The sequence below is a fragment of the Buteo buteo genome, chromosome 23 (genome assembly GCF_964188355.1).
Source record: "Buteo buteo chromosome 23, bButBut1.hap1.1, whole genome shotgun sequence".
Classification (NCBI taxonomy): Eukaryota; Metazoa; Chordata; class Aves; order Accipitriformes; family Accipitridae; genus Buteo; species Buteo buteo.
In genome coordinates this window covers 13,958,375-13,981,866 of record NC_134193.1, presented here as the reverse complement: position 1 = coordinate 13,981,866, position 23,492 = coordinate 13,958,375, and the positions used below count along the sequence as shown (strand labels likewise).

Sequence of the window (23,492 nt, the reverse complement as noted above, 5' to 3'; positions counted from 1 at the left end):
TCTGTTTAGAGAGGAATTGTTTCCTTTTTTCTCTCTTTTTATTCCTGCCTTTTTTATGTCTAATTTCCAAGTCATGACATGTGGAGAGTGTCTGAGTAAATCTAATCAGCCTTCTGCCTCCTTTAAGAAGGACAGCTGAGATACTTTTTAACACTTCCATTTCTTCATTGCTGCAATCTGTTTTGATTAAAATTGCACAGGGTTCTTATTTGCATATTTATCGCTCCACATACCCACAAATCATCTCACAACTCCGCCACTCCTGAATTTGCAAGAGACTAGAGTGGTACACTAGAACTTCAAACTACGCAAACATTAATTTAGTTTCTCACACCTGCTGGTTGCCAGCAAATATCTCTTTGGGGAAGGAAAATATTCATACATTACCTTTGCTTAGTATTCCCCAGGAGTCAGGATTCCTGGGGTCTTTTCAAGATTGATTGAAAATTTCCTATTAAGAAACAAATTTCTAATTAAATTGAAAGGTCCTGAAAAAGTTCTGGTGGCAGCAGGGGTGTGTGTGTGTGTGTGTGTGTGTGTGTGTAGAATGCCTAAACAAAAAAATAACCCTAAAATTTTTTCAACTGTCAACAGCCAGATTATGATGTGCTTTCAGATCCTCAGATGAAAGGGCTCCAGTGGAAATGAAAATTATTCCTTTCCTTTGTGCTATTGACAGTCCATCTTACTTCCACCACATATTATTAAGAGCATTACTAGCTAGTGATCAAGTTTTTAGGGAGTGTTTTTCTAGAAACAGTCTTTTTTTCCTCTTTGGATAACATCTAACTTTTACAGTTAGAGTTTATACAAAACGAGGAAAATTTTTTTCCTGAATTTCTTTCTGCATCAGCTGGTACTGCATAGATGCCATGATTAGCTTCTCAATTCATAGTCTCTATTTTTTTAATAGGCCAAAGAAACTCTAAAGTGAATATTAACATGCTCTTAGCAGCCAAGATCAAGGAGTAGAGAGGAGACAGCAAGTGTAGCCTGTGGATGGCATGAAAAAAATGTGTATTATCTTCTTACTCTTCTGACTTGAACTTTAACCCAACTCTCCTTGCAGAAGTTCCAAAATTTCAACACCACTAATGCCATGGTGGCTGAGCCATTGCCAAATGCTCTCTTCCCATGTTGCATTGATATGGACAGCACATTTATCGGAGAGAGACTGATCTCTATCCTGGGCACCTAGACCAATAATTTCAGATATACTATGCCTTAAGTTTATGTGCTCTAAAAATCTTGCACAATTTAAGACAAAAAAAAAAGTACTCTTATGACGATAGCTGGTGCATCCAGTGTTAGTGATACAAGGTTTCATGGCTCAGCCTGTACCTGCACAAGCTGTACTCGGATGTACCTAAGTGTTCTTGGAAGCAAAGATGTGCACAGAAGGTCTCAGATGACTCCAAGAGATATACTCTTGGATCTATTTTTTATCTGGTGCCAGTATGCAACTCCTTAAGTGACAGGACTGCAATATTCAATCCTTCAGGAAGTCACTCCAGATCAAGGAAATTTAAGACATGTGTGAGAGGCCACAGCACCTTTTGTTATTATTTATATTGTGGTCATGCCTAAGGAAACAGGAGAGAAGTAAAAGGTAACTCTTGCCCAATGAGGGTGATGGCTGTGGGAAGATGCCAGTGATCAGATGGGGACAACACGAGCTCTAGACTTTATGGTTCTGCATGACAAGCAGAATATTTTGCAGACCAACCACATAATCATTGCCCAGATTTTTGAAGCAGTTGTGTTGTAGTTAGGATGGCATGAAAGCATGAGCAGCACAGTTCATTAGGATGAGTAATATTCCATATTAGACAAACTGCTTGTAAAAAATGGACACATTCTTGGTCATACAAGCCTCTCAACATATCTGAGAGATATGCTACAAACATCACCCAGCTCCTTTTATATGCATTATGGCAATGCCAAACTCCTGATAGGAAGGGTCATCTTTTGCAAACTCTTAGTGCAACACTTTTAGGTGCCTGTAAATAATCCAGCAGCTGACGTCTGCAAAGAAAATACAGGCAGGATATCTCCAAGAGGCAGGTTTAAAATACAATCTACATGAACCATTCTGCAGGGAAGAAAATGGGGAAAAATGAAGGAACAACAGAGCCTGACAGTTGCTGTGGCTTCCATTTCTCTCTAGAGTGGCCTGTTCCTGGGTGGTCCATTGTGGTCTGAGCTGTTGTTTAGATATGTTTGAGGAATGGCAGTTGGAGAGAAGGATGTCATCTTTGTTCTTTCAGCCAAAAATATGGTTAATGTATAAATAATTGTATAAAGGTGTCTTGTTTTGTAGATCTCGGTTCTAGGAGTGGAGCTCAGCTAATCATGCTGGGTCCTTGACAGATCAGATGAGAAACACCTGAACTGAATTAGCTCAGATATCACACTAGGTGTCAAAACACAGAGGTCACAGATCAGACACTGGGGAATGCTTCTTCTAGATCACCACAATGCTTCTTCTTAAACTTCAAAAGGATGTCAGCCAAGATGCATTAAGTCTCCCAGTATCATCTGTAGGCTGAGAGGTTTGGCTGACTCTAATGCAATGAGTATCCAGTAAAACTAATGGTGTTCATGTGGCTTTCATCAATAGCGAACGTGACAGTGGCTCTTGTCAGAAGCAGGTTTTTCATTTTCCAGGCATATTAAAAAAAATTACAGTTTGTACCATCATAAAATAATATGTAAACTCATATCAGTCATCATAAAAACTACAATCAATTTTCTTGGTTCAGGCAAGGCCCATATTCTTGTAGGTCAGGATTTACAAAAGCCGTAAGGAAATTGATGCTCGACTTTTACTAAAATTCAGTGAGAATTAGATACAGAGCTGCTTCCAGTTTGTTCCATTTTCCATTGGTGATGCATCTGTCAAGTAGCCTGTCCCTTAGATAACTACTTGAGGATTAGGTACCAATTTTAGCTATATGACCTTGTCTCAGGGCAAAAAGTGTATAGCACATGGAATCTCACTGCATGGAAAGCAATTTGCAAACCACAAGTGGGAGTGCTTGAGAGTAAAATCCCACTTCACATACTGTCCTGAACATGTTTCATGAACTGGCAACCCAATTTAGGGATTGGCATGAGTCACAAATGAGATCTGGACCATGTCTGTCTCTGTTATTCTTTATTAGCTACCTTGTGATCTCTGCTGGTGCAGACAGGGGTTGCAGACATATTTGAACAAATGGGGTAGGTGTTAGAAATGGCTTAAAGCGGAATGCTTTTTCATTACAAGAAAAAAGCCTCCACTGCTGCTTGTTTACTTCTGATTTATTCCCCAATAAAAAGGGGTGAAGTTCACTCTTTGTGAGCTCAACATTGTCTACAAAAACCCTAACTTCAGTAAAGTGTCTGATGTATTATTGTCATTCTTTCACAAAAGCAGCTGGGGTAGCATGGGGAAAAAAATGATCTCTACACTTTGGGGAAGCAGGAGGGTGGAATAAGCTAGCCTCTCATCTGACAAATGAATTATCATCAAAACAGTAGTGTTTAGAGAATAAATTGCTGTTTCCTCCACTACTGGCATTTCACTAGCTTACAACTAGTGAAAGCACAGTCACTGACTTAACCATTTAACCAAGCTTTTCTGGGAGTAGAAAGAAAAACAAATGCTAAGATGACATTTATTAGGTGTGCTTGTTTAGTGAGTCCATTAGCTGCTTTTGGTTCTCACTCTACATGCTGAAGGGTTGATTCTGCATGGAAGTCACTAGATGTCTTTCAGCTCCCCTGGTTCATATCATTTGAAAGGAACTGGTACAGACTGAGGAGGAAGAGGAAATATTGAAGCTAATTGAAAAGAATGAGTTTCAGGAAGAGCTAGTACAGCCCAGCCGGGTGCTTGTAATCATAGCTAAGCTATTGTATTATAGCTGATGAAAGATCAGACAGTGGGAAATGTTGCCTAGTGAAAAGGTGTATTGGTTGCTAAAAAGATGGTTTTACACCTGTATTGATGTAAAGCTTTCTCTCTTTCTTGAAGGACCTCAATCATCAAAGGATTTCTTTTCCTTCTCTTCCTCTCCCTTTTTTGTGCACATGTGTGTGCACACGTGTATTTCTATTGCTGTTTCTTACTGTGTGTCTCCCTTGTTGGAGTCTCATCTTCTGTTGTGCCTCACTACTTCTATGCTAAAGTATTGCTAGCTATGATATAAGCACTGATACCAGAACCTTCAGCCTGCATTGTTCTCCAGAGAGCTCCGTTTATCTTCATGCTGTAGACAAATCATCAGTGTAGTGAAATTTACTATTGGGCTACAAGCCCTGGAGTTCAGATTCCCAAGCAATTGGAATAATTTAAAGCATATGGAAAAGGGCTGCCATGAGCTTAGTAGCGTTGATACACCTTTTGACAATGCCTTGAGTTTCTTACATGATCCAGCCTTCAGTAACCTTCAAGCAGTGGACTGATGGGTGAAGGAAATAGAGACTTTTAACATTAGTTGAATCATAACACAACATATATTTATCTTACCTATCTCTGTCTGAAAGTAGTATTTTCAGCTGAGATGAGAATCAGCAGGCTTCTTTGCCCTGGTCTTCTGCTTGAGGCATTTAAACCTTCCATACTCCACTATACTTGCTCTAAATCAGAAATTATAGTAGCTTCCTTCAAGATTTGTGTCTTCTGACATTTTGTTCACAAGCACACTGAGATCCTGGAAAACAAGGTAATGCAATGTCATTCTATATAAGAGCAAGCTCAGCAGCTCGGGTGAAGTGAGATCATACATTGAGTGGCACCCCAGCCATGTTCTTTAAGGATGCCAGCACGCATTCAGTGCCATAGGCCTTTTTTTGGGTGGTGTACCTGTGGTTCATCCCTCACACCGCTCCTTCATCTTTCAGGTAATAAGTGTGCCAGGAAAGGAAAGGACATCCAACTTGGTTTGAACTGGCTCTCCAATTTCTACCCCAGACTACAAAGGCCAAACTTATATAAGACTCCATCAGCTTTGAAGAGGACCTGAGCACAGCAATGGGACTCCCCACCCAGGTTTTGGCCTGTGCGATCTTAGCTTTGCTGTACCAGCATGTCAATGGTGGACTCATCAAGCGAATTATCCGGCACAAGCGGGAGACTGGGCTAAACGTGACCTTGCCAGAGGATAATCAGCCTGTGGTTTTTAACCATGTCTACAACATTAAGTTACCTGTTGGCTCCCTTTGCTCGGTGGACCTGGATACAGCAAGTGGTGATGCAGACCTGAAGGCAGAAATTGAGCCCATCAAGAATTACGAGGAGCACACAGTGAATGAGGAGAACCAGATTGTCTTCACGCACCGTATTAACATTCCCCGCCGGGCCTGTGGCTGTGCAGCTGCCCCAGACATTAAGGATCTGCTGAGCAGACTAGAGGAACTGGAGGGGCTGGTATCCTCCCTACGGGAGCAGTGTGCCAGCGGGGCTGGATGCTGTCCTAATCCCCAGGCAGTCGAAGGTAAGGCAAACTGGGGAACTGCTCTTGGGGAAATTCTTGTGCTGGCTGTAGATCTTGTTTAAAGTAGATACTCAAATCTGTTTCAAGAATGAGCAAAAGTCAACCTGTTGAATTTGAAATGTAATCAAAACTTTGCAGTTTTATGAATCTGTGGGTCGGAAGTCTGCCTCGGACGCCTTATAGCTGTGGCATTGAGCATATATGGCACTTGGGCATGATGACAATCTGTGGTGGAGTTAAGATTAAAACTCATACAGTCCAAGCTCTTGGCTCCACATTTTGTCCCTTTGAGTAAGCTGCCAATGTAACTGTTTTCATTTCCAGGTTTTCTTTAATAGAAACCAATAAAAATACGGCAGGACATAAGGCAACAGACAACCACAAATAGTTAGGGAAGGGGGAAAAAATGTATCCTTCCGGCTGTTTTTTAAACTGATGTAAGGGACTGGTCATACAGAGAGAAAACACAGGTCTTCTCAGTAGTGATCTGTCCCTCCAAGCACAGAGCCGGTCTCACAGTTGATGATATAGCATGCTGCCTGGCTTTTTCTGTTCTGCAGTGAATTGGTGAATAATGCTTCATGGTGCATGCCCTAATGAAGCAGCCAGTAAAGCTGCTCAGTCAGTGGAAGAGGGATTTTGAGAAGGGCAGAGGAATCCAGCATGCTCATTTACCAAGTAGTTGGCAGGGGCTCTTCCCTGATATTAGTGCAAATTAAAGCGTTCCTGGTAAACTAAATCTCACTGGAGAAAGAAGGAGATATTCTCATTTAAAAGCTTTGGTGATTCTGGAAATTATGTCCCATAGGGAGCTAGGAAAATCAGACCCCTTTTAAGTCATGTGTGCCACACTGGCCTAATGCATCCCAGAGCCAAGGGGAGTAATGAGTTTTCTGGATCATTGATACAGGTCGCCTGGACACAACACCCTATTGCAGTGGACACGGCAACTACAGCATCGAGATCTGCGGCTGCGTTTGTGAGCCTGGCTGGAAAGGCCCCAACTGCTCTGAACCGGACTGCCCACGTAACTGCTTCAACCGGGGCCTCTGCGTCCAGGGCAAATGCATCTGCAATGAAGGCTTCACTGGTGAGGACTGCAGCCAGGCCACCTGCCCTTCTGACTGTAACGACCAAGGCAAGTGCATGGACGGGGTTTGCGTGTGCTTTGAGGGGTACACAGGCACAGACTGCAGCGAAGAGGTCTGCTCCCAGGGGTGCAGCGTGCACGGGCGATGCGTGAGCGGGCGGTGCGTGTGCCACGAGGGCTTCACCGGTGAGGACTGCAGCGAGCCCCTCTGCCCCAGCAACTGCCACAACCGCGGGCGCTGTGTGGACAACGAGTGCATCTGCGACGAGGGCTACACCGGCGAGGACTGCAGCGAGCTCATCTGCCCCAATGACTGCTTCGACCGCGGGCGCTGCGTCAATGGGACCTGCTTTTGCGAGGAGGGCTTCACTGGGGAGGACTGCGGGGAGCTGACCTGCCCAAACAACTGCAACGGCAACGGGCGCTGTGAGAACGGGCTGTGCGTCTGCTACGAGGGCTTCGTTGGGGATGACTGCAGTGAGAAGAGGTGCCCGAAGGACTGCCACAGCCGTGGGCGCTGCGTGGGCGGGCGCTGCATCTGCCAGGAGGGGTACCTGGGCGAGGACTGCGGGGAGCTGCGGTGCCCCAACGACTGTCACAACCGCGGGCGCTGCGTCAACGGGCAGTGTGTGTGCCACGAAGGATTCATTGGGGAGGACTGCGGGGAGCTGCGGTGCCCCAGTGACTGCAACAACCGTGGGCGTTGTGTCAACGGGCAGTGTGTGTGCCACGAGGGATTCATCGGGGACGACTGCGGCGAGCTGCGGTGCCCCAACGATTGCAACAACCATGGACTTTGTGTCAATGGGCAGTGTGTGTGTGACGAGGGGTACACAGGGGAGGACTGTGCGGAGCTGCGGTGCCCCGAAGACTGCCACAACCGTGGGCGCTGCGTGCAGGGGCGCTGTGAGTGTGACAATGGCTTCACGGGGGAGGACTGCGGCGAGCTGTCCTGCCCCAACGACTGCCACCAGCACGGGCGCTGTGTCGATGGGCGCTGCGTGTGCCATGAGGGCTTCACAGGGGAGGACTGCCGTGAACGGTCCTGCCCCAACGACTGCAACAATGTGGGCCGCTGCATCGACGGACGGTGCGTCTGTGAGGATGGTTACATGGGGGATGACTGCTCCGACGGTAGGTTGCGATGTCCCTTTTGAACTGCTTCCCCTGGGTAATTCCCTGTGTCCATCCAGCAGGCTTGGAGGCTCTGTGAACCTTTCCCTTAGCTGGGCCCTGTTGTCACTCTTCTTTATAATAGTCCAAACAGCTGAATCAGAGGAGTAACACCACCAGTAGCAAGCTCTTGGGCTCCCTTACTTTTCAGGGCTATATAGTGTAGCAGTTGCTGGTCACTTCTGGTAGTCAGCAACCCAACAGGCTGATAATGGTGATGCAATCCATTTATTATCTCCAATTTTGGTCCCACCACAATGTCACTGGAACTGTAGGTAGCACTGGCTGGGATTTGTCACCATGATCTTTCAGTTTCTTATAGTATCTGAAAAAAACTGTTCTAGCTATGGAGAAGAGGGAGATGTATGCTGAATCTTCTTACTGGGTATTCAGCAGGATTGGTTTAAGGAATATGGACCAAATTTTGACTAAAGAATGAGGCTTTGCAGAAATGAGATAATGTAGATAATGAATGTCCATGAATGAAGAGCCTGGGTATCAAATGTTTCTTACAACCAGGTTCTGGTTTCCAGTCTCAGGCTGGATCAATAAGAAAGGGGGTTGCATTTACAATGCCATCACTATTGTAGGAGCTGAAAATGAAACACACAGCACTGACAATATACAATGACAGACCCCAAGGGCTCAGCAGCTTTGCTTTGAAGGTAGATCTCTGAGCTGGAACCCTGGTGTAGGCAGAGGGTGTAGTGGAGGCAAGGCACACACAGAAAATAACATTGTCCTATCTGAGTGATCTGTACAAGACAACCGTCACAATGGAAATGCCAGATGTTGCAAATATTGCAGTGCAAGCTTTCAGGATTATTACAAGAGCCTTGGTTATCTCTCAGTTGGCTGAATAGATTTTTTCTAACTAAAGTAAAACTTGATTTTATATATACATATTTATATAGCGCTCTGTATATGTGTATGTATATGTGTGTGTGTATGTTAGATCTGACAAAAGCTTAGAGTAGAATCATGGAATCAGCTGGAGTGGAAACAGCTATAAAGCCACATGCTTAGTTTCCCAGTACCACTGACTCTATGGAAATTGATAGAAACTTTTGGCAGCTAGATAATGACAGGCATTACGCTATAAAAGAGGTAGTTTTCTTTAGTAGATCCCAAGGGAGAAATTTTGGAACTAAGATCTTTGTAGAGTAATCAAAGAGTACTTTGGGATTGGGAACATTATAAAGGACAATGAATACCCTTGAAAAGAAATTCCCATTTTTCATGTCCTCCTTCTGGAAGACTGCTAAGCCACATTTTGTGCTCTTGCACGTGCAAATGTGGAGTAATCTATTGAAAGTATTCACAAAAATAATCATGTTTTATTTTACTTTGGAAAATCTGTGCAAACCCCAGGACTTCCAGCTATAAAATCATGTGTTGCTGGCAGTTGAATTAAACATCTGAACCCCTAGGGACCCAGCTATAGTAGTCTTGTGCAGTAGCCATGAGAGGAGGAGCTGGAACATGGGTTGTGTGCAAGTGTGAGAGTAGAAGTTGGCCCGTGACTTTTGGAAATGTCTGTAGTCTTCATCAGCTGAACATTCCTTTCTTCAAGTGGCTAATTGTGTGACATGGCTTCCCCATTCCCTGTTTCTTAGATGATTCTTATAAACTGCTTCTGGGAAAATGTGAAACTGGGCAAGTCGTTATTTTCTGAGCCTTGAAAACTTCTTATAAGTGTGTTTTGTTTTTTTCCCTTTCCTAGTGTCTCCTCCAACTGAGCTGACTGTGACAAACGTAACAGATAAAACTGTAAATCTGGAATGGAAGCATGAGAATCTCGTCAATGAGTACCTCATCACCTATGTCCCTACCAGCAGTGGTGGCTTAGATATGCAGTTCACTGTGCCAGGAAACCAGACAGCCGCCACTATTCATGAACTGGAGCCGGGTGTAGAATACTTTATCCGTGTCTTTGCAATCCTTAAAAACAAGAAGAGTATTCCAGTCAGTGCCAGAGTAGCAACATGTGAGTTTAATATTCCCTGTATTCATTCTTTTGTCTGTTCCGCAGTATGTATTTATTTGCATCCCTTTTGGGGGGTATTATTTCTTATGTATTTTCTATTTTCAACTAATCTTCTGTTCTGGACAAAGACAGCCTTCTGCACTTTCATTTTATATTCTTTTCCACTACCAGTGACTCTGTTAAAAGTACAGTTCACTAGCTCTTGTGCTCTCTGCAGTGCCTCCCAGTGAATATCATGGGGTCTTTGTAAATTAAGACCCTTGCCTTCTTCATAATAAGGTACATTTTCAAAATCTGGTAATGCTTCCTGAAAAAATATAAAAATGTAGTAGCATGTAAAAAAGCAATATGAAATCACTGGGATTCAAACTGTTTTGACTAAAATGGAGGTTGTATTTGTTTTGCATCTTCAGTGTGTTTTACCACAACTTACTTTCTATCTGTCTGTCTGTTCATTTGTTGTTCATCTTCCTTTTTATATTGTGCACACCACAGTTACATCTAAACATCCCAGCTTCAAAAGATGTTCTTTGACTTATGTCATTGTGCTCATTTTGAGAGACCTGGGGCAGGATTCATGTCATAACTTCAAATGTCCATACTAGGCTTCTTTCAAGAGGGGAAAAAACAGATTTCTAGGGCAAAATTCGTTTTACTCTAAGGTGACGTCTAAAACAGGTCAGAAGAATGTCTCTCCAAAGACAGAATAACTGGCTGTGAGGAAGCGTTAAACATCCCAGATGCAAATACCTACATGGTAGATATGTGGTGGAAAGATGTCCCAACTCCAGTGCCCTCTTCATGGGAACTTGTTGCTTATGTAATGATATCCTTTTTTTTTCTGTCACAGATCTGCCTGCTCCAGAAGGTCTGAAATTCAAATCTGTTAGAGAAACATCCGTCCAGGTGGAGTGGGATCCTCTGAACTTTTCATTTGATGGCTGGGAGCTAGTCTTTCGTAATATGGTAAGGAAGCAGCATTTCTTGTATAGAGGCCATATATAAGTGAAAGATCCTGGATTTTTTTTTTTCTACTAACTGATTGTCCCATGTGTTACAGAAAAAGGATGATAATGGAGATATAACCAGCAGCTTGAAAAGGCCAGAGACATCTTATATGCAGCCAGGTTTGGCACCAGGGCAACAGTATAATGTATCCCTTCATATAGTGAAAAACAATACCAGAGGACCAGGACTATCCAGAGTGATAACCACAAGTAAGCACAATCTGTATTTGGTGTAGTGCCACCAATAAAACAACTGCTGTTTGGTGTAGCCTAGGGAGTTTTTAAACAGAGAGAAAGCCAAGCTCTATACTGTGAATTGGTAGGGGGATAGTGGAGCTGCTAATGAAGAATACATGAGGAGAAATTAATTCCTTTCCAAATTACCTGTTTGAAGAAGAAAAGGAAATTTATGTTTAGCTAGAAGGTAGCAAAAATGTACAACAACGGGAAATAGAATTTCTTTTACCCTGGTGATATTTGCATGAAGAAATTATTTAAAGGAGAGTTTCTATTGTGCAGATGGAGAACCTCGTAGGGTTCCTGCTCGTCTGTCTTTTGGCAGCTTCTGATGTTAATGAATTTTTATTAATTTGCTTCTGATGAATTGACTCCATTTGGCACTTTCTTCTACAGCTATAGAAAGTAAAGGAAGAAAGTGAATGAAGATAAGCTTCAGTTGGTAGAAGCCACTCATTTTAATTTTGCTCTGAATGAGCAATTAAAAGCACAGGAATGTGTATGAGTTTTCTGGCAAGATTTCTTTAAAAAACACCGTCTTCTCTTTTTGTAACAGAGCTTGATGCCCCTAGCCAGATTGAGGCAAAAGATGTCACAGACACCACAGCTCTTATCACGTGGTCCAAACCCTTGGCTGAAATTGAAGGCATAGAGCTCACTTATGGCCCTAAGGATATTCCAGGGGACAGGACAACCATTGACCTCTCTGAAGATGAAAATCAATATTCTATTGGAAACCTGAGGCCTCACACAGAGTATGAAGTGACGCTCATCTCTCGTCGAGGTGACATGGAAAGCGACCCCATGAAAGAAGTCTTTGTCACAGGTAAGAGGCTTGGATACCAATCCAAACTTCTGGGAAGGTAATGCAATCACCATCAATCTTCCTGTGCTATTTGCCTCATGTTGCTTGAGTTGGCAGTTACTGCATCAACACAGAATCAGCACTGTTACAGAGATACATGAAAGTGGAGAATGTTTTTCTCTGCCTTATATACCTTACTGGCTCAACAAAATATTTAGACATCCCCCCCAAGTACCTGAATGTATTTTGAAAATGGGAATTATATTATTAAGTCTCTCAGAAGCTTTTGCTCATGATACCCTAAATCTCTACTTCAGGAAAAAAATTCATCTGGATTACTTGTCTGTCTGCTGACCTGAATATCTTCCATGGTTCCTGTTTCATCTAAGACCTTATTTCTGTTTGTCTAAATGCATAACAGATTAGCAGAGAACTACTTTTTTTCCTTCTTCAGTTCTGCATATGTTTTCTGTCATGCTTTTACAAATTACTTTGCTCCTTAGTGATCCTGGGAATGCTTTATGAAAGTGTGGGTCCTTTAGCATGTTATGAAGGTTTATTGCATTAAGGGAGCTGAGTAAATGGTACACAGAGAATTACCTCCCTTTTCATCCTAAAATGTAGTTGTTCATTCAGAGCAGGATTTGAGTCTGCTATAGGTGTGAACAGTGAAAGCCCATTGAATTTCTACATAATACTTTTTTTTTGAGACTTACGAGTTACTTGCAGCCATGAATGTAAGATATTTACTGAACAGAAATTCTAGAGATGATCAATTCTTTTTTCTTAGCAGCCTTTTTCCTTTTGAAAGCTGAGGTACTTATAAAGGAAAACTAGTATTTTCATCAAAATACATTTTTCCAGAAGCCTATTTTGTAATAAAAAATAACTACTAAAATTGAAAATTTAATTTTTGTATCAGGAGATGAAAGTTGAATTTCTTCCACTGATGTTTAGCCCAAAGCTAGCGAACTCTCCATTTCATGCTAAAAGAAATCTGCTTGATGTAGTTAAGAACATGGTGGTGTCATGTGAAAGGAAACTTAACTTCAGCTTTATGGATCATTTCACCTTCTAAAAAGTACTGTTATAAGAGACTGCTGTCAGAAGAGAACGATTCCTATTTATTTATTTATTGTTTGATTGATTACAGACTTGGATGCTCCAAGAAACCTGAAGCGGGTGTCACAGACAGACAATAGCATTACTTTGGAGTGGAAGAACAGCCATGCAAATATTGATAACTATCGAATTAAGTTTGCTCCCATCTCTGGTGGAGACCATGCTGAGATCACAGTGCCAAAGGGCAACCAGGCAACAACCAGAGCTACACTCACAGGTAGGGGAATGGAGAGATTGTTGTTAATGTCATGCCACTGCCATCACCCTACACCACAGTAGCGTAGTGAAAAAATGCCCTTCTGGTCACTATACATAAGAGGTACAAGCAGAGGTTGTGCGTTTTGAGTACAAGCAATTAAATTAAAATAGATGTGATATATATTTACACGCCTGCAGATGGATAACTAGCTAACAGAAGGTATGTAGCCATTTTACTTTCATGTGCATCTCCGAAACCTGTTAGTCAGTTCCCTGAGTTCTAGGTAGCTACATGTCTTTGTGGAGATGGCTTCACATGCTTGAGTTCAAAAGGCTTTTGCATGTGCTAGGGATGGTATTTACTGATGCCAGTCTGCAACTTTTCTGTGTACCTGCAAGTTGCCTTACAAGCCTGCAAGGCTAGATAACGGTACTTTCTCCATGTCACATGGATGTCTTCCTGCTTTTCTTTGGCAGAAGTACCTATGTTGCATTCTCTTGAAAGTAGAAACTATCTCTGATTATGCATTTGCAGTCTCCAAAATGCAATCTCAGTCAGCTATAATCTTTATCCTTTGGCACGTACATGTAAAAAGATTTATTAACATCAGGTCAGCTGGAGGGTCAACTGAAACCTTGATTCTCTGCATACACAAGAAAGCGTATATCTTACCTTGCATATATTCAGGCTTTCTTATTTAAATAAATGCCTGCAGACACAGTCCATGGACAGGAACTCATACATCTATTCCTCATCTCTTAGGTTTGAGGCCTGGAACTGAATATGGCATTGGAGTGACAGCAGTGAGACAGGACAGGGAAAGTGCTCCTGCTACCATTAATGCTGGCACTGGTGAGTAGCTTGATCCCTCTTTGTGCTCTGGAGGAAGCAGCAAGTCAGGTGGAGCCACTCTGATGTTTCTGTCATTTCCAAGTAATGCTGTAAGAAATACTTTAGAAAGTTCTTGATTTCATTTTGGTACCAATGGGACATTTCCCCTCAAGTGAAACTAAAAACATTTCCCCAAAGATCTTGACCTCTGAATCTGGCTTCCTTTTCCTGTGTGAGGATCTCTTAGTGTTCTGGGAATTTCATCTCCAGGTGAGCTCCTTAATGGTAATTATACTTACACTGATTACTCTGGCCATCCTCTAATTGTAAGGGTTTCTGGCAGGAATGGTAGTTATGGCCAAAAGGCTTATCTGACAAAGAGAGCGACCTCAGTGGTTGCAATAGTCTTGACTACCCTTCAAATCCAGGATTTTTCTCACAATATCCCCCTTTTCCTAGGTAAATTCTCTGAAGGCTTAAATTCTGCCTCTCCTCCATGCAGTGCCTGCTGAAGTGAGTGTTAAGTGGGGGAAATTTGTTCTAGTGTGCTTCATCTGTAAAAGAGAACTTCATCATCCTCTATCTATATCAAGCAATGGGGCTTCAAAAGCTCCAAAAGGTCGATGAGACTCTGATCTGTTGCTAGACACCCAGTATAGATGTTACTCTGTCTACAGATGCCTGAAGAACTGTCCCAGGGCAGTTCAGAGACACTTCAACTTTGCTTTTTTAACCTGTAGATCTCGATAACCCCAAGGACTTGGAAGTCAGTGACCCCACTGAAACCACCTTATCCCTTCGCTGGAGAAGACCAGTGGCCAAGTTTGATCGTTATCGCCTCATTTACGTTAGCCCCTCTGGAAGGAAGAACGAAGTGGAGATCCCCGTGGACAGCACCTCTTTTATCCTGCGAGGATTGGATGCAGGGACAGAATACACCATTAATCTGGTGGCGGAGAAAGGCCGACACAAAAGCAAACCCACAACTGTCAAGGGTTCGACTGGTGAGTAACAGTTTTTGATAAGTGCTGTGCACCAGGTCATTGGGCAATGACTAGCCCAAGTACAACTTCCCTGGTTTTGTAAGCCATGTCTGGGGAACTGCTTTAAAACATCAACTGCCTGCAGAACAGGCTTAGCTCTGTCTAGCATGATAGACTTAACTGAGGGATAGCTGTATATTTCCCTACCTACTGTGTTTAGCTCCATGTTCTCAATGATTTCTTGCTTATCCTTTGAGAAGACTCACAAAGAACGCAGCTATTTGTCCTGCAGGAAATGCAGACCTCATCTTTTGTTTTAAATGAGGTTGCTTTTTTGTGCATTACATCTTGTTTTGTTTTCTACAGCCAAAAACTAAGAGGAAGAGCAACAAGAATGTGTTTAACATTGCTTGTTTCTGCCTAATGAATTCTCTTCACAGCATGCTGCCACCCATCATGTTTCAGCAGGGTCAACAGGGCTCTGATGTTGCCCTTTTTCAGTTTTCTCATCCAAAAGCGAGAAAGGCTACCGCCACAAATCTGGTGACAGTCACCGTTTCCATTGGATACCGTGACTGTTATGTTTGTCTACAAAGAAGGGGTCCATTTCTGCCATCTCATTTTTGTACAAACCATCCAATTAACCAGTATTGGTGGACTACTTATTGAACAAGATTTTATTCTTTGTGAGACATTTTGACTCAAAGCTTGTTGCATACAGAATTGTATCTCGGTATAGAACACAAAGAAATCCTGAATCTTCGCATGCCTTCAGGCTGAATCCTGTGAGGTAAAGCCTTAACTGCTATAAGTAAGCAGAGACATTGAAATCAGAATCAGCTGGGCTACAATTATTGTCCTTAGCAGACAGAAAGATGTTTATCCTTTTCTCCCCAAAAGACCATCTATGAGGTAAACACATGCAAGAAGTTCTGGATTTTACAAATTAATAACTATATAGCTTAACTGATCAAAATTGGTTTCATATTCCTTGGAAGTGTTCATGCCAGCAGAACCTCTGAATGCTTTATAGAGTCAAGTAATCCAGGACAGCAGAGAGTTATATGGTATGGTGTAAACTACAGAAAACCATCAGTACTGAATTATTTGTTTGATGCATAAGTCAGGCCTGTGACCAATATAGGGAAAAATGAGGAAGCCTTGAGGCACACATATACAAAATGAAGCTGAAGGTTTATGTGGCAGGAGTGAGCAGGCTTTGATTTTTCCAAAGTTATCTGTTTCCCCATCTGTCTGAAGACTGAGTGGTCTCAAAAGAAGTATGCATAGACGGTGAAAAGGCAGAAACAACATGCTGTGGAATTTCACAACCTGGTCTTTCCAGCACCAGCTTCCAAAGTCTCACAAGGTGGCTTCTTTTTCCTGGTTTGGTTTGGGGTGTTTTTTTTATAAATACATTCATCTGGCCAGTGTATTTGTTTTAAGTCTTTACTCAGAGCAGCCAGTAAACAAAGAGTTCTCTGCAGTGGGCTCCTTAGAAGCAACAGCAGTAGTTGACATAACCTGTCTCTGTGACCTTCCTCCTGTGTAGGGATGGACAAATCCAAACACATAAGCATAAGGAGGCAGAAATGCTCTGTAAGCCTGTGGGGTATAAGACAAGAGGTCTCTTCTTCAGTTTACTTTTGCATCCACCCTGAAGTCAGTCCTCTTTATCCATGTTCCCAGTACTTGGGAGGTCCTGAAGTCCTCAGGCTAAGCCAGACAAACTTGTTGTTTTACCCTCTCTTGCAGAGCTATGGGGGACCTCAGGTCCATTGCACTGCTGGGGAGAGTACTTGGAGCAAGCAGGGAGACAGAGGAATGACTGAACTGGAAAATGCCAGTCACACAGCTAGGACTGGACTAGCTCTTCTTGGTGGGTGGAGAAGGCAGTCCTGCTGTTTACAGGGGCATGTGCCATCCCTGATGAACAAGGGAGCCAGGGACTGCAGAAGGGCTGAGAGTTTTTCTTTTCAGAGTTTCCTTTGCTTCTCCAGATTGGCAGTTTTTCATCTTATATTCTTCCCAGCCTCTTGATGGTTCAGTCAGGCTTCTCTGCAGGCAGGTAGAGATGTCACAAAATCTTCCATAGCATAGGATGGCAGCCTTCTGTTGCGTCTGTCTCTTCATATGGATGAAGTACAGCTCAAGTGACAAAGTTTTTTTTTAACTGATGTCCATGATTCTGCATTCAAGAGATGGTCAAGTTTGTAAAGTGAACAGTTTGCTAAATGTTATTTTGTTTTGCTGAAAAGGAAAGACTAAATATTTCACACTGCCATTTGCTTGTTTGTTTCTTTGTAGCTCTATATAGTCTAACCCTAATGCAGGCAATGACTCCTGACCCAGAGGAGATTTCTGGCTCTGGGAGCTTTCTTGCTCCAGAGGCCTCAGGGATGCAGGAAGATGCACTGAGGGACCTTGTAGTCTCAAGGGTAACAGACCACAGCTTTAGTGTCTCATGGTACGTGAATACAGGCATCTACAGTAGTTTTGTGGTGGAGTACGAGGAAGTGTCATTGGCAGCTGGGCCCCCTGCAGAAATCTTCTTGCCCAGAGAATCCCTAGGTGCTGTGATTGACGGCCTCCAAGCTAACACTTCCTATAAAATCAAGGTGTATGGATTGGCTGGAGAACAGCGCTCTTCTCCTCTGGAAGCTGTGGCTACAACAGGTACCTCCTTTCTGTTATTAACGAAGGTGTCACAAACTAGGGTGCTACTGATTTGTTAGAGGTCCCACCCAGCATCACACAAAGGTTGTGGTTTAGAACCACTTCAGAAATAAAAGAAAATGAGCCATTTTACTAGTTGGAGGGACCTTTCTGACAGCATGTCTTGAGAATGTTACATCAGATTAACAACTAGTCTCTAGGGTGAGCACGTAAACCAGCTCTGAGGAAGTTGAGCAGTCAGACTGCAGCTTTGTTCTTTCTTGCTCTGGTTCTGGAACCCTGCCTGCATAGCACAATGTGGGTCCTGGAGGAGGACAGATGGTAATACATCAGGCACAAGAGGCCTCTGGAGATAAATGAGTGGACATTAGAGAAACCAAGCGCCAACTTCAAATTCCTCTGCTGAAGGACCCAGATTGTGCAGCAACTCTTGATGAATTGTGGATGTGATACTGTCTTGCTTCTGGAATTGAGTTGCACATAGGAGCATGGCTTGGAAAAGTAACTTTTCCATTCTGTTGAATGTTTTTAAGAAGATTTATGCTGTTTACCAAAGACCCTTGTCTGTGTTGTGTGTCAGTCCCTCTTCCTCTCCTGGCTTCTCCCATCTTAGATTGCACCACCCTTTTTTATACAAACTCAAAGAAACATTAGGAAGAATGATTAGGTGAACTAGTTAGTTGGAAAAAAGCAGTGCTGACCACTGGGAAACTAAATTAGCCAGTACAGATTGTCCATTTCTTCAGCTGATTCCTCTGCTGGGAGCACCTGTAACCTGACTTCAATATGAGGATTTTTAGTGGTAACTACTGTAGTATTTCTGGCTTGTGATATATTGCAATGCTTTCTTTATGAAATTCAGAGGTGCACAGGCACTGTAAGCCCAGTTGAATCAGCTGGTTTGGGAGAGGGGAAAGCCATTTAGCCAAAGGGGTCTGAAAAGATTGCAAATACCTTGATAGGCCATCATGTCTTACAGTGTGCTCAAGCTGATGAGAGACACCGCAGTGAGTCTCTGGGGCTGATAGCCCCTCTTGGCAAATCATATATAAAAGCCAAGAGACAGAAGCAAGAAATAATACAGAATACTGTTTGCTCCATCCCAAGGAACTGGGGAAATGTCCTGGCAGGATATTAACATTCTTTTTAGTAAAATCGCCAATGAAGCATTACAATGGAATTCCTCAAAAAGCTAGCAACAGCAGTATAGACATATTTAGGCCATATTCAGCCTGAAGATTTTACTAAGAGAATGATATTGAGAAGTGTTCCAGTCTGAGAAAGAGCGTGTGTTTGCTGTCCATCCAGTTTCCCTTCTACATATCTTTCAGCTCTTTGGCATCTACTATTCATTCATCTTGCCACCATGAATCGTTCTATCTGGCTGTCATCCACCCACCTAGGGCTCCTAGAGCTCTCTTTCTCTTCTCCCCATCTATTCCCCTCATTGCTAAGTCAAGTGTCTGAACTCCATTGGTCTTGTTATCCTACAGTTCGATTGTTTTCCAAATTTTCCTTTTTCTGTTATAGTATTCTGTTAAACAATGAATACTGATACTGTCTGTAGTATGAGAGTATTTTCCATGTATTCATATAATTTTCATTTTTCTATCTGTTGTTTGTTCACGAAGCCACATATTCCTCTATGACACATGAACTTAACATGGGGTATATGTGTGTTTATATCTGTATGTAGAGAGTAGACCACTCTTTCTCATCCACAAATTCATTTGTGGAGTCAAGTCATTAAACCCAAGGTAATATTCGGTATTAGGTCTGAAAAAAAATCAGAGGCAATGTAACTACATATAATTACATGTGCCCCACGAGACAATCTGTGCACGGCAGCCTCCCATGTAGTTGTCAAAATTGGCACAATAAAATTAATCCACCTGTGACAGCAAAATTCTGAATTAAAATGCCACTTAGGTGGTTGGTCCCTCAGTTTTTGCATAATACAGTTGAACTGCTGCTGTATTTCCCATTCAGATTAGAGTAACCAAGTCCTTGTGTGGTTATATTATTACTGGCAGGAATCTGGGAGAAATGTCAGTAGGGCTGGTCAAGTAAAGTGAGAGAAAATGAGAAGCCAGTTTTGACTACTATTACACAGGGTTTTCTCACGGATCTTTGGTATATAAGGACCATAATGCCAGCCCTGTTTTTTTCTTTTTCCCTTGTATTTTTGGATGTTTTTTCCTTGGTTTCCAATTCAGAGTGCATGGCAGTTTCCCAGTGGGACCGTCCACAGCATGGAGCTGTACCTGTGTAATGTACTGCTGCCCTTTCCTCCCTGCTGGTCTGTTCACTCTATCTGTGCTTGTCTTCTGCAGAAATACTCCACAGTAAAGCCCAGCTATCACTATGCATGCTAAACAGGCAACCTTAAGGCTGAACAAATACCAGTGCACTTGCTTGATGCCATGGTTTTTTGCCCGTTCCCAGAATAGGAAAGAGCTGGTTGGCATCTAATTGTGCATAAGCAACCGAGAGTTGCAGAAGGCTAACAATTCCATACTGCATGCCTTCCTGCTTTGTTACATGAGCTCTGTAAGTCTGGTGCAGTCAGATAATGGTTCTGACAGTCAGTTTACTAAGAAAGAGGAAATTATGCTAGTTGTTACCATTGCAGGTGCGCTGGTGCAATGGCAACATGGCTGTCTTCAGGCTGCAGCATATGTAGGGCCTGGTTATTTAAGGGGGGGCCCTTACCTAAGTCAAGAATATCAATGATATATGTAAATATAAATCACTGTTTGCCTCACAGGTTTCTCTCCTTCCTGGAGGTGAGCAGAAAACAATGTTATTACATTTGTGTTTGTCCTGAGAGTGTACTTCCAAGATAACATTTCTGCATTTATTTGAAAATATTTTAAATTGATCTTTCTCCTCTGAAAACTTGCTTTTTCTGATACATGTGTGAATTTGGAGACAGACACTGAATCCTGAATACGTATTTGTGCTGATCTGATTGATGGTGGTAGATGACTTGCTCTCCCTTAATTGAATGCAAGTGGAGCATGAAAGCAAGGAAGTCATTGAGGTGTGAAATGATGTGGGTTTCCACTAATGAGGAGATAATTCTGCATGTCAGAAAAATCACCTGCCTGTTGCCTTGCAGCTGTGATCAGAAACACATTCTCCCTGATCTCCACAGTTCTCAGATTTTCAGAATCTGACTGTGCTACAGGATATATTCACAGATCATTCAGCATGAAGGCCAAGTCCTTTTCCCTTCTGTTCCTTTGGATCTCTTTAAAGAAAGATTGCTCAAGTTCTTTCTGTCCTAGTTTTTAGGTAAGGATGTCTCTATGTGTCTCCCCCTTTTTTGAAAATTCTGCATGTATCTAGATGGATAACTCCTCCAAGCCTATTTTTGATTGGATAGGATGAGATTTAGCATGCTTCTGCTGTGGCTGATTTCTCAGTCTGGATTTGGATATGTTTGCGATATTTGGCATGCATTCCGCTTATGGTTTGTATCAGAAGCAATAACTGATGTGCTGTAGCAAAGATAAAAGGCATGTTTGAGAGACTTAGGGTTCAAATCCTCATCAGTGTAAATTAGCAAAGTTCTTTGGAGGGAATCAAAGTGTACTGATTTACATCTACTGAGGATGTGCCCGTTTCTCTGCTGGAAGCATTTCAGCTCATCTCTGTGTTTAATGGTTGTTGCTCTGGATCTGCGAGTAAGCATGGTTGCGTAAGAACCATGTTGTACTTGATGATGCTACCTTTGCTTGTGGCCTGGATTCAGTCTCCAAAAAAGAAGTACCCATCTGTTTTCTCTGTTCTTAGAGCTCTTTAATGCAAAACACACAAACTGTTTTGTAGCAGATGTTAGCTGTCTGTTGGTATATTTGGGGGTTTATTATCAGGAAATTTTAACTTGTAATTTACCTCTGTTTAGCACATCTAGTCACAACACCCGGAGAATCAATCAATGAAACGTCATTTAATCCTACCAGTCCTGCACCTACAGAGCTAAGTTATTTAACAAACCCTGGCACTGATTCTCATGCTCTGCTTTTGGTGCCCACTGACCTTCCCATCTCAGAAGCCACTGGTGCTCTTCATGACCTTAATATAACACACAGGACTTTCAGTAGTTTCACCCTATCTTGGGCAGCACAGGATGAGGTATTTGATCAGTTCTTTATCACCCTGAAAGACCTGTCTAGTTTAAACAGAACACAGGAAATCTTTTTGCCGGGAAACCATCGAGAAACAGAGATTACCAATCTCTCAGCTGGCACACAATACCACATTAACCTCCATGGAAGCACTCAAGGTCAGCTCTCTTGGTCCCTGGAAGCCCTAGCTACTACAGGTATTTTCTATGGATTCATTAGCCATATGTTCCTTTTCTGCTTTGAAATACAGAACTTCATTTTCGTACTGCTGTTCCACTGCAGAAATGCTAGGCTTTGTGAGTGATGCATTTCTTCTTAGCTGATTATTTTTTTTCTTCCTTTTGCACGGGATAAAACTCTTATTGCTATGGAATGAGACCCTTGAGTGGTGCAGCATGGACAATGCCCCGTGCAGCTTTCAAGGTGATGTAGCATCAATTCTCTCTTTTCAAATTGCATGCAAAGAGAGACATTGATGCATCTGCTATTTACAAGGCACATGAAAATAGCAAGATGCTACAGGTTTTTATCTGGATTGTGGTTCAAACACAAGAAAGATTGCAAGGAGGTTGCAGTTTGCAGCATTGGCATGGAAGTGGTGATGTCAGAGGAAAAAAAAGATTGTAACACATTGGGAGCATACCTTTCTGAAAACTTCCACCTCTTATCCCTATTACATGAATTTCATGAGGAAACAGGCCTATAGCCACAGGGCTCAGTTCAATAATGATCAAAGTACCAGTGTGTAAGTTCATACCTGGAGAACCTAGCTGGAGACTAATGATTATACCTATCCATCACCCAAAACCAAATTCACAACATGAGATAAAATATTTACATAGAAACATACAGATTATTTCACACCTACTACAAGGCTAGAGCAGTCTTATCTCTCAATGGTTTGTTCTCTCTTTTTTTTTTTAAGTAAGAAACATCATCCCTTGATATCATTTGCCATGACATTGTCATTGTTTTGTCATGTATGTTGGATGCTCTATGGATGAGGCTTTTGGAGGTCTCCAACAGTCCAAGTTGGTGCATGATTTTGTATGAGAATCCCTTGGTCCCTAGAAAGCATGATGGGGTTGTGTGCGCTACCATCTCAGACATGCATGAGAAACAAATGGGAGGAAAAGGGACTCTGCATCTTGGAGGCGAATGAAAATGAGCACTCTTCAGAGAAATCTGAATTGCTTTTAAGCTGTGATGATTACTGCATTACATATTATAATCAAGCTTTTGCTTAAAAGATTTTACCTTATTGTAACTTTTGATTTCGTTTCATTTTCATTTTAAGGAAATGTGTTTGTTTGTTTGTTTGTTTCTGTTGCCACCAAAAGATCATTATTTCTGATACAACCAGTTCCTTTTCTGTCCTGCTCTCTCTTTTTCAGCTAAACAGTACTGTTTTGACAGGATTCATATTTTGCCTCAATGATTCTCATTTCTGTTCCTGATAAAGCAAAACAGCTCTGGATTCATGCTTTTTTTGTTGTTGAACATCATTGTGTTATTTCATAAACAATCTCTTCCTTTCTAACAGGATGGGGAAAGCTTGTAAAAACTTTTGTGTTCCTTAGTAGCAATTTACTATACATCAGTGAATCCCACTGAAGATAATTGTCTGTGATCTATGAGTGCTCAACCTCTGAAAATGCAACTGCAGCTACCTATATAAGGCTATGCAGCAGTCATACAATAAGCACTCTGCTTTTACAGGGGGAAAATTTATATGAGTAATGTTACTGAGCCTAATTTTCATTTATTCC

General features: G+C 42.2%; 1 protein-coding gene across 4 annotated transcripts in view; it reads left to right on the top strand.

Moving 5' to 3' along the window:
• The window catches only part of TNC (tenascin C), a 74,744-nt gene that overhangs the window by 21,123 nt on the left and 30,129 nt on the right, over positions 1–23,492 (top strand). For 3 of the 4 annotated variants that reach the window (XM_075056177.1, XM_075056176.1, XM_075056175.1), the window contains exons 2-10: positions 4,888–5,480; positions 6,391–7,704; positions 9,467–9,730; positions 10,581–10,696; positions 10,791–10,947; positions 11,531–11,800; positions 12,933–13,118; positions 13,863–13,952; positions 14,672–14,935. In XM_075056177.1, the coding sequence (XP_074912278.1) occupies positions 5,018–5,480; positions 6,391–7,704; positions 9,467–9,730; positions 10,581–10,696; positions 10,791–10,947; positions 11,531–11,800; positions 12,933–13,118; positions 13,863–13,952; positions 14,672–14,935 (3,124 nt within the window). In that variant the 5' untranslated portion in view covers positions 4,888–5,017. Of the gene's footprint in view, positions 1–4,887; positions 5,481–6,390; positions 7,705–9,466; positions 9,731–10,580; positions 10,697–10,790; positions 10,948–11,530; positions 11,801–12,932; positions 13,119–13,862; positions 13,953–14,671; positions 14,936–21,500; positions 21,921–23,492 lie in introns of all 4 variants that reach the window. The other variant, XM_075056178.1, reaches the window with a different exon arrangement.